We start from the raw sequence: 12,213 nt of genomic DNA, 5'->3' as shown, positions 1-12,213 counted from the left end.
ACCTCTGGGCCGCCCGAACCAACCAACCCAATCACCCCGTGGCTCAACACTTTAACTCCCCCTCCCACTCCACCGAGGACATGCAGGTCCTTGGACTCCTCCACCGGCAGAACACAACTACACGACGGCTGGAGGAGGAGCGCCTCATCTTCCGCCTGGGAACCCTCCAACCACAAGGTATGAATTCAGATTTCTCCAGCTTCCTCATTTCCCCTCCCCCCACCTTGTCTCAGTCGGTTCCCTCAACTCAGCACCGCCCTCCTAACCTGCAATCCTCTTCCTGACCTCTCCGCCCCCACCCCACTCCGGCCTATCACCCTCACCTTGACCTCCTTCCACCTATCCCACCTCCATCGCCCCTCCCCCTAGTCCCTCCTCCCTACCTTTTATCTCAGCCGGCTTGGCTCTCTCTCTCTTATTCCTGATGAAGGGCTTATGCTCGAAACGTCGAATTCTCTATTCCTGAGATGCTGCCTAACCTGCTGTGCTTTGACCAGCAACACATTTGCAGCTGTGATCTCCAGCATCTGCAGACCTCATTTTTTACTCTACTTTCAAGGAACTATGAACCTGCATTCTAAGATTTCTTTATTCGGCAACATTCCCCAGGATCTTCCCATTAAGTGTATAAGTCCAGTCCTGATTTGCCTTTCAAAAATGCAACATCTCATATTTATCTAAATTAAGCTCTATCTTCCATTCCTTGGCTCACCAGCCCATCAGATTGAGGTACCTTTTTACCAAGATAACCTACTTGGCTGTCCACTAAACCACCAATTTGGTGTTATCTGCAAATTTACTAACCGTTGCTCCTGTGTCCACATTCAAATCATTTATATAAATGACAAAAACCAGGGGAACCAACTCCGATCATTGTGGCACGCCACTAGTCACAGGCTTCTAGTCTGAAGTGCAACCCTCTATCACCATCCTTTGTTCTACCTTTCAACTAGTTCTATAGCCCAATGGCCAGTTCTCCCTGTATTCCATGTGATCTAACATTGATAACCAGTCTACCATGCGGAACCTGTTGAATGCCATATAGATCATGTAACCACTCCGTCTTCATCAATCAAATAGGGTTAGGATAGAATAAGGAAGATCTAGTGGAGGTAACTTTAGTTAGGCTACATTTAGAATATTATGTGTATTCATTGTGTATTGTGTGGTCACCATGCTACCAGAAGGCTTTGGAGTGGGTATGGAAACAGTTTACCAAGAAGTTGCCTGGTTTGGATGGCATTATCAATGAGGAGAGATTGGACAAACCTGGTTTGCTGTAACTTGAATATTGAAGGATGACCTGTTGGAAGTTACAATATTATGAGAGGCATGGATAGAATGGACAGTAGGAGTTTTTTTTTAACCTAGGACAGAAATGTCAATTAATAGGGACATAGGTTTATGGTAAAAAGTTACTTTGAGGCAGATATTTTTATACAGAGGATGGTAAGTGCTGGAATATGCTGCCAGAGGAAATGATGGAGGCAGATATCATAGCAATATTTTAGAGGCACCTTGGCAGAAATATGGATACGCAGGGAATAGAGGAATACAGACTATGTAGAGGTAAAAAACGTTTTTAGGTTAGAAAGGTGTTATATGTCAGCACAGTCTGGTAAACTGTAGGGCTTGGTCCTGTGCTGTATTGTTGTTTGTTCTTTGTGATAGGGGTCTTGGTAGTTGCCTGGAGAACTGGTGAGAACCCAATTTCTCTCTTTCCAGGAAGGCCAGTTTAATCCTCTGCTAATTAGACACTAAACAGGCTTAGATTATCAAGTGATAAACAATATTGACATCACAAAATTGACAGCTGACTATTTAGCAATCTGCTTTAACATTCAATGATCTTGCTATTGCTGAATTACCAACCACCAACATGCTGAGAGTTACCATTCACTAGAAACTGAACTGGATCAGCCATATAAATACTACAGCAACAAGAGCAGGGCAGAGCCTGGAAATTCTGCAATAAGTTAGTCCACTCTTGAGTCCATGAAACATGTCTACCAAGGCACAAATAATAAGTGTGATGAAATGTCTTGTTCTGCAGATAAGTGCAGTGCTAACAAAACTTAAGAATCTCAACACTATCCAAGATAAAGCAACTTCTTGATCAGTAGCCTACCTAAAATTTCTTCCTTCACCATTGACATAGAAGGGTGTGTAATTGACAAGATGCAGCAGTTTGACAAGTATACTTTGGAAGCACTATCCTATTGTTATGACACGGATGTGAACCTATCTGTTAGTTAAACCAAACACCCAGAAAAGCTTACCTCACCTTGTAATCTGTTAAGATATGAGCGCTAGGGATCTCCAAAATTCCATTACTTAAAGAAAATAATATCAACTTATTTTTTAAATGTAGAAGTGAAAATTGAACAACAACTATTCACAACTCTGAGCCCACCTTTCTCTTACTTGCTTACTATCTGCCTCTAATTCTATAACAATATGTTGTTCCGATAAGACACTTACTGAAATTACATCAACTTAATTTCAAAACCATACAATTGGTGTCTTCTTCAGTGTCTTCACTCTTCTAGCTACTGATTTTCCCTGGGTCATTTTTTTTTACTGCGAATGTGTCTCACATGTAAAGGTACCTTTGATAGAGAATGTTTCCTAATTTCTTGGAGAGCAAGATGTTAGGTGGGCAACTAGCTCTCTTTCCCTCTCTATGGCAGTTGCCCTCTAACAAATTATCAAAATGTCTGCATTTTTATACCCCCCAACATCAGATCATCTCATTGGTTTGATGTTGGCAATACAATGAATTCAAACTCAATTGGGCTTGAGTATTCTGGGGCATAGTTAAACTTGTTAAATTTTAATTGTTGTCAAAACAGCAACCAAAACTCAGGTATCATCTCACAGTCAAATGTTACATATTTTCAATTTTCCAGTACACTCTGCGACTGCCATCTAGTCATATACACAAGTGCTTGTAGGCTCTCAGTTCAGAGCAGCATTCTCACTCTCTTAAAGGTCCAATACATGCCTTCAACTTCATAACACAAGTTCTTGACCCATAACATCTAGAAGAATAAAATCAGCAGAAGCAATGGGAGCAGTAGTATTTTCAAGCTCCCTTTCAGGTTACACAATATCCTGACTTGGATCTGTATCACCATTCCTTCAATGTTTTGTCAAAATCTTTGATCATTTTTCCTGAAGTTTAATGTGGCTGCACTAATACCAGATAAATTGTAAGGTATTAAAAAAAAAGTAACAGTATTATCTTCTCAAAACAGTTGTGGTTGTGCATAAAATGTTGGTATTGCCAGTGACACTACCAACAATTAAAACCAAAATGTAAGTTGTAATTGCTCATGCTAGCATTATGAAATGAACTATTAGGAAAATCACATGCGAACTCTTTAGCTAGAAAGGGTTTGATTTCCTGATGATCTTTTGAGTTATATTCTCTGTATGGGGGGAAATGCTTGGTTACAGAATAGCCTTTGGTGTTAATTCATGTTTATTTGATTTTATTGGAGCATATTTATAAAACCTAATTGCTTATTATTCTGTATGGATGTATTTTTATACAGAAATTTGAAGAAGACCATGCAGTATTTCAGAGAAAAATTGATGATTTTGACCGCAGATTGGCAATGATCATTTGTCAAGGATTTAGTGACTGTGCAAGCATTTTACCTGCTGTGAAGGTAAATCTAGATTATGATTTTATTTGATACTGCTCATAAATGACAACCTTAGGGTTCTTTTAGCAAATAATTTTGTTTTTCATTTCACAATGTGCATTGGCCAATGAGGAATCAGTGAAATCATGAGATGAATACCATCAGAAATACCTAATAATGAGGTGTCAACCAGATGAAATTACAACACAGGACTACTTGTATGCCAAACAGCAAAACCGGCAGATAGTTGATAGAGCTAAGCAATTGCACAGCTAACTGATTCGATTTAAAAATTGCAGCTCCACAACTCTGCTGCATCCAGTTGTGATTGGTAGTGGGCAATTAAACAGCTGAGAAGGATCCACAAATATAACTGTCCTTAATGATGGTGGAGCACATCACTGAAAAAGCCAGATGTTTTGAAGGTGTTTCAAATTTTGCAAATAGATTTTGAAGTATTTTGAGAAAATTAATCTATTTCAGGTTTTGTGGATACTTGGACAAATGTTGAGAGTTTATTTGAAAGAGGTCATTTGAAAGGTCATGATAGACATAGTCTATCATGCAAAACAACATGCAATGTGGCAAAATTATTGATGAGTCAGACAACTGGGACAAGTGAAAAATAAAAGAAGGTAAACTTATGAGTAATATTAAAACAAATCTAAAAACTTTAATTGAATATATAAAAGGGAAGAGAGAGGCCACATTAAACATCAGTCTCTTAAAGAACATATTTTGCATCAGCCACCACAGTACAGAACACTAATCATGTTCCAAAATTACTGAATGATCAAAGGGCAAAAGGATAGGAATTAAATACAATAACTGTACAGAGAAAAAAACTGTTCGGGTAAATAATGGGGCTAAAGACTAATAGATCCATTGGACTTGATGTGATGCACCTAAGATATTATAAGAATAAGTGTAGAGATAATGTATGTATTGGTAGTAATCTTCGAAGTATCCTTAGATCTTGGAAAAATTACAGAGGATTGGAAAACTACAAAGGTAATACCTTTGTCTTGAAAAGAAAATAAACATTTAGCTTAATATCTGTTATTGGGAAAATGTTAGAATCCATTGTGCAGGGTGTTATAGCAGAGCATTTAGAAATACATGATGTTGTCAAACAGAATTGGCATGGCTCCGTGAAGGAGAAATCATGCCTGACAAAGCTATTAGAATTCTTTGAAGATGTAACATATAGGATAGATAAAGGAGAAACAGTGGATTTAAATAATTGGATTCTCAGAAAGCATTTGATAAGGTACCACACATTAGGCTACGTAATATGAGGGATATTTTCAGGGTGCAACCTGTGACACTAGTAGGTACAAAGGTCTCAGTTAGTTACAGCAGATACTAATGATTTGAATGAGGAGAGTGAATGTCAACAAGTTTGCAGATAACTCAATAATAGGTGGGAAGACAAGTATTGAGGGTGACACAAAGAGTCTGCAGAAGGATATAAACAGGCTAAGCAAACAGGTGAAAATTTGGCAGATGGAATATAATGTGTTATGCACTTCTGACAGGAAAAGTAGAGGAGCTGAATATTATTTAAGTGAAGACTGTGGAAAGCTATTGCACAGAGGGATTTGAGGACCCTCGTGTAGGAATTACAACACATTTGCATTCAAGTGCAGTGAATTATACAAATAGAAAATGGAAACTTGGCCTTTATTTCAAAAATAATTTAATATAAAAAGAGGGAAGTTCTGCTAAAACTATATAGGTAAAGTTGTCATGGTCCCAGAGGACTGTGCTCTCATTAGAGATGGATGCCTTGTTGTTGTTTAATCTGAGGATCTCTATACCTCAGTGTAAAAGTGTACTGTACCTTTAAGAAAGTTAAAAGCAAGCGGAGCTCCCTGACAACATCAAGTGTTCTGAACAAGATACAGTCTAACCATTAGGTTCAGCAGTTGGTGTAGCTGGTTTCCTGGAGACAAAAACAAATTTGAATTAGACAATCAGTTTAAATTATACCCCCAAAAATACCCAATTCCAATCAAGTTTGAATTTAGTATAATGGCAATATTAAAAACCAATGACACAATCCGATACTTTGGGGTATAAGACTGGGAAAACATAAATAGTTGAGGGAGAACTGCCAAATGACCAAAAGATGTAGGCTGCTAGTGAGAACTCTCTGAGAGGTACCTGTCTAGAGAAGGAGTTTGCACAGAGAAAAACATCCACATCAACCTGGAGAGCAAATCTACAGAGGAAGATACAAATGGAAGATTAGACAGCTGCCTGGTTTTGAAATTTGAATTTTTAGTAAATCTTAATTGGGGGTTTTACAGGCTAGTATTATAGAAGGGAAAAGTAAAAGATAGATTGGAGGAAGGAGTTGTAAATAGTTGTTAGTTAAATTATTCTCTGTTATACTTTAAGAAATTAAGTTATTAATTTTTACTTTAAATAGTTATTGGTCTCTCAAATTTTCACAGATTACCACATGAGATAAATCTTCTGTGTTGCCAGTTTAAAATTTACAGAGGGGGTTTACCCTGTGTCATAATAAGTGACAGAAATGGGATTTAAGTAGATGTTTGGTTGAGGTAAACTTTTAAAAGTTTAAGAATAGGAAATAGGCTAAAAGGCTTCAGAATGGTTGTGGCTGCAGGTGGTTAAGATGAATGGTTGTTTACAATAACAAATGGATGCAAATAGAGGTTCTGGTGTATATTGTTATGGAAAAAGGGACTTGTTAATAGGTTGAGTTTTTATAGTTATTGACCTTCAATTACATGTATAGTTTAATGAATAATTATTATGTTTCTCTTGTTTCAGATGTTGAATATGTTTGCGTTTTTCATTAAGCGGCCATTGATAAAAGAAGAAGTATCTCAAAAGTATCCAATCTTGGTTGACATGATTAACAGTGATTTAGATAACATCAAGTCAATATTTGATGCACACTTAACTGCAATGGCAGAGAAGAATGGTGTTCCTACCATCAACAGAAATATGCCATATGTGGCTGGTGAACTGAAGTGGGCACAGGAAGTTAATGAAAGAATGGAAGTATCAATGAAGTGTTTCAATTCCATTGATTATTCGTAAGTGTTTACAATGCTGTAATAGATTTTATATGTTTTTACATAGAAGCAAAAGTTTGACTTTGACTGTAAGCGAAGAGGTATAAAAGAAATGAGCTAACAGGTTTGAAGCTACAGTCAAGTTTAACTCAAGCTTCTACTTTGGAAGAAGTCATAGGAAAAGGTTTCCTAGCAAAAATATTTGAGATTGAATTAACTTTTAAAACAGCATGTACTAATATAATGTTCTTGATTGCAACGAACATCACAGGAGGATTATAAAGCAAAGTTTGACATTAACCACCAGCGGACAAAATTTTGGTCAAATAGGTATATTTTGAGAAGTATCTTAAAGGAAGAAATGCAGCTCATTCTGCTATAACATGTATTTTGTCAGTGCAAATTGACTAAAATGCAATTGATGAATTGTAGCAATTGTTTGCATAACTAAACTTTCTGTGAATGGGTATAGCAATTTTCGATTAGTGATCTTCTACAGTGTGATTTTCTAAACTGCAAGATCACAGAAGAACACAACTGTCGCGTTATAGCAGAATGAGCTGTAATGATAGAGAGGCAGTGAGGAAATTCCAAGAGATTGGACTACGCAGTTGTAGACAGAACCACCAAATGTATTTCAATTGAAATTCTGGATGGTCAAGAGGCCAGAACTAGGTGTACCCAGGTACCTTAGAGATCTGTGGGACTGGAACAGATTGCAGAGCTGAGGAGGATCAAAGTATTGAAGTGTTTTGAGAATAAATGGAAGACATTTAAAATTCATATGTTGCTTGACATAGAGCGGCGTGTGGGAGGCACGGTGGCACAATGGTTAGCACTGCTGCCTCACAGCGCCAGAGACCTGGGTTCAATTCCCGCCTCAGGCAATTGTCTGTGTGGAGTTTGCACATTCTCCCCGTGTCTGCATGGGTTTTCTTCGGGTGCTCCGGTTTCCTCCCACTGTCCAAAAACGTAAAGGTTAGGTGAATTGGCCATGCTAAATTGCCCGGAGTGTTAAGTGAAGGGATAAATGTGAGGAATGGATCCGGGTGGATGGCTCTTCAGAGGATCGGTATGGACTTGTTGGGCCGAAGGGTTCCACACTGTAAGTAATCTAAAAAGCTAACATAAGTCAGTGACACAGGGAATGAGTGAATGGGGCAGTGAGCTTTTGGATACAAACAGCATAAGAGCATAAGGTACAGGAGAAGAATTACGTAATTTAATCATGACTGATATATTTCTCCAGTTATCTTTGGTCTATTATCAAGGAAGAAATAGCAGGGCCTCTTGAAGGAAATTGTCCCATTGCACAGATGCAGAATGGGTTCAAGAAGGGCAGGTCATGCTTCACAAATGTTTTGGAATTCTATGAAGACATTTCAAGCAAGGTGGACAATGGAGACCCAGTGGATGCAGTGTACCTAGATTTCCAAAAGGCCTTTGACAAGGTGCCACACATGTGTCCACTGAAAAGATCAGGATGCGTGGTGTTAGGGGTATAGATTTAGCGTGAATAGAGAATTAATTGACTGTCAGGAAGCAAAGAGTGGGGATAAATGAGTGTTATTCTAGCTGGCGATCAGCGACTAGTGGTGTGCCTCAAGGATCGGTGTTGGGACCACAATTATTTACAATTTATATAGATGATTTGGAATTGGGAACCATGTGTACAGTGTTAAAATTTGCCAATGACACTAAAATAGGTGGCAGAACAAAGCGTGCAGAGGAGTGTGAAACTTTGCAGGGGACTTTAAGTGAGTGGGCAAAGTTCTGGCAGATGGAATACAATGTTAGTATATGTAAAGTTATACATTTTGATAGGAGTAACAGCAAAATAGATTATTACTTGAATAGTAGAAAGTTGCAGTATGCTGATTTGCAGAGGGGCCTGGGTGTTCTTGTGCATGAATCGCAGAAGATTGATCTGCAGGTACAACAAGTGATTATGAAGGCAAATGGAATTTTGTCCTCCTTTGCTAGATGGGTTGAGTTTAAAAGCAGAGAGGAGATGTTACAGCTGTACAAGGTGCTGGTGAGCCCACACCTGGAGTATTGTGTGCAGATTTGGTCTCCTTACTTGAGAAAGGATGTACTGGCACTGAAGGGAGTGCAGAGGAGGTTCACTAGGTTGATTCCGGAGTTGAGGGGGGTGGCTTATGAGGAGAGGCTGATGAGATTGGGATTATATATGTTGGAATTCAGAAGCATGATGGGGGGTCTTATAGAAACATATAAAATTATGAAGGGAATCGATAAAATAGAAATAGATAGGATGTTTCCACTGGTAGGTGAAACTAGGACAAGGGGGCATGGCATCAAGATTAGAGGAAGCAGGTTTAGAACTGAACTGAGAAGCAACTTCTTCATCCAGAGGGTTGTTAATCTATGGAATTTCTTGTCCAGGGAAGTAGTTATGCAACTTTAGTAATTGATTTTAATGATTAGGCAGATACTTATTTGAAAAATAAAGAAATTAAGGGATATGATGAAAATGCGGGTAAGTGGAGTTGAGTCCATGAAAAAATTAGCCATGATCTTATTGAGTTGCGGAGCAAGCTTGAAGGGCTGGACGGCCTACTCCTGCTCCTAGTTCTTACGTTCTTAAATCAAGAACCTATCTATCTCTGTCTTAAGTGCACTCAATGACTTGACTTCCACAGCCTTCTGGCATAATGAGTTTCACAGACATAGTACTTTCTGGCTCAAGTAATTTCTCCTCATCTCAGTTTTAAAAGACCATCCCTTCACCTTGAGACTGTGCCCTCAGGTCCTACTGTCTCCTACAAGTGCAAATGTCTGTCTGAACTTGCCACCTGGGTCAGTCCGGTATCCACAGTCTGATGGACAGCCAGCACTGTCTCAAGAAGGTCAATGATCTTCTCCACCCTGCCAGGGTAAGTGCCACAATATTTTCTGTGTTACCTTGCACACTCTATCTCTGTACCTCCCACCAAAGTTCTTGCTCTATCGCTCTCACTGTTGTACTGCAACATCTTCCCTCACTCAGTCTCATTCCTCCCTAGCCTCCCACACCACCAACTGTGAATGACCTCTAACATTAGTGTCCTCACACCCTATGAGGAGAGAGCCCTCCTCCTCATAAGAGATGACTGGAACCTCTCCTTCAGAGATACTGAAACATCTGTGTTCAACTAACAGAGAAAGTACCACTCTTCCTTCCACTGCACCTCACATTAACCTCACCCTTGTATCATTCATTGCCTGTGATGCCTTTTCTCCCTTGTGTCTTACAGGTACTAACAGTATGTCCACACTTCAGCAGAGAAATGAGTCATTCTGTGAGGAGGCACCTCTTCAACTTCTGAGATAAGAAGTGCAGAGACCTCAGAGGAAGCCTCCCTCCTTTACCCCCACCAGCTCAGACTGACACCTTGTTGGAAATATCAGTTTCATAAATTTTGGAAGCACATGCTGGTAAGCACCTCGCTGCACCAGCTCCACACTTGATTGAAATAGAAATGCCCCAGGCCACTGGTATTTCAAAGACTGCCAGGAAACAGGCAACTGTTCAGCCATAGGCAAGAGAAGACCCTGTGATGTTGAAAATCAGCAATTGATCTAAATGCATGCAGGGAAAAGTAGGAGTAGACAGATATAGATGAGATATGACTCTCATATTCCAGAGGCTACATCAGTGCTGTGGGACCTAGTGCCTCAAGCGTGCAATCAACTGACTGCCTCCATAGATGGTTGGCTGATGCAATGAGGAGCTGGGTACAACACCCTTGGGTTCACTGGATATGTGTACATGCTTACACCCCATCATCCCAGTCACTGGTCCTCCTCATCAGATGCATGACAACAGAGAGATGGGGATATCACTTTAGGTGCCCTTTCTTTACAAATGAGGTGGTGTCAGGAGGTAGACAGCTGGAGGACCAACCACAAAAATGCGCATCAGAAGTATTCTGTCACGATACTGCAAAGGTACTTCTGCCTCCAACTTGCTTGTCCCTCTCTGACACTTCAAAATTCAAACAGCAGATTGTCAGTTACCTCTGGCAAGGATACCCTCAGTATATCTGGCCATCCAGGCACAAACATCCCCAGGGCCAATCCTCCAAAGATAATTGGCTTCACTGTCAAATAGTCTTCCCTCATCCCAGCTGTGGAACATGGGGCAATACTGAGAGACATTGCATATTTTCAATTTCCAAATTAATGGAAATGATGGAAAGTAACTGTCAATATTCCTGGCTCTGTGGTTTCATGCCTCTGTCTCTTGTCAGCAAGGCCCTGAAAATCCTGATTCCCTTCCTGACAGCCCTTCCCTTGAATGTAATAGGCTCTGCACCTCTTCAGATCTCATCCAACCGATTCATCCAAGTCTGCACTTGCCCACTTGCTCTCCAGCCTGTCATATGAAGTAACCATGCCAGATCTGGTCATATACTGTCCCACCCTGAATTTGGGTGCTCCTGACCATGGACGCATCCCCTGCATTAACCTGTCATTATTTTCTTGAGATTTCACTATTCCCCACTTTCGCCCCCTCCCCCACATCCACCACCACCCCATCCCACCATTCTTCTAAATCTCTAGTGCATACACTCCAGTCTCTCCCCCATCTCAGTCCTGACATCCCAGGATCTTTCCTGGGATGGTAAACCTTCTCTGCACCCAATAACCTCAATAACTAGAACATCCTTCTTCGGAAAAGGAGATCAAAACTTCACACAATGGTCCAGATGTGATTTTCACAATGCCTTGTAAAGTTGCAGCATGAAATCCCTGCTGCTGAGCTCAAATCTTCTAGGTATGAAGACCAAAATTCCATTTGTCTTCTTTCTCACCTGCTACACCTGCATGCTTACTTTCAGCAACTGGTGTACAAGGGCACCCAGGCCTTGTTGTATCTCCCCTTCCCTCAGTTTATTACCAATCAAGTAATGTTCTGTGTGCCTATTTGCCCATTATTGATACTAGCTTTGCCAATATTACCCATATCCCTTGAAGGAATAAAACAGAAGTACATAATGAACTGGGAACTTACTGCAGTCTGGTGAAAGGTCAGATTGATACATGTTCATTACACATACTTTTTATTTACTTTTCTTCCTAATTTTTATTTTTGAATATGAACTGAAATGGAACAGCAGGGTCTGACAAGCAAATATGATCGTCTCAGCTAACACTATGGACAGGGACTATTAAATTGCTTTCACAGTCTTTCCCTCTGCCCATTTTTTTTGTGTTTGTCTGTATATGTGTGTTAAAGTGGAATTAGATGTTAACTGTTTATAAATGCTTATCTGTATTTATTTATCTATTTACAAGCAAATTACTGCAGATTCTGAAATCTATACTGAGACAAACAAATGCTGGAGTTCACAGAGTCAGACAGCATCCATGGAGAGAGAGAGCAAGCTAACGTTTCAAGTCGAGATGGCTCTTAATCAGAGCTATGATCTCCAACATTTGTTGTTTATATTATGTTTTTATTTGTAACAAATAGTAATTCTCATTAAATACAGAAACACGGTCTCAAC

General features: G+C 39.8%; 1 protein-coding gene across 1 annotated transcript in view; it reads left to right on the top strand.

Moving 5' to 3' along the window:
* LOC132827952 (dynein axonemal heavy chain 17-like) overlaps positions 1-12,213 on the top strand; it is a 443,350-nt gene that overhangs the window by 67,434 nt on the left and 363,703 nt on the right. The window contains exons 10-11 of the mRNA XM_060844799.1: positions 3,558-3,674; positions 6,453-6,721. Of these exons, the coding sequence (XP_060700782.1) occupies positions 3,558-3,674; positions 6,453-6,721 (386 nt within the window). The remainder of the gene's footprint in view (positions 1-3,557; positions 3,675-6,452; positions 6,722-12,213) is intronic.

Source organism: Hemiscyllium ocellatum, chromosome 25, assembly GCF_020745735.1.
Source record: "Hemiscyllium ocellatum isolate sHemOce1 chromosome 25, sHemOce1.pat.X.cur, whole genome shotgun sequence".
Classification (NCBI taxonomy): domain Eukaryota; kingdom Metazoa; phylum Chordata; class Chondrichthyes; order Orectolobiformes; family Hemiscylliidae; genus Hemiscyllium; species Hemiscyllium ocellatum.
The sequence above is the reverse complement of the archived record's forward strand: the minus strand, read 5'-3'. Positions and strand labels throughout refer to the sequence as shown.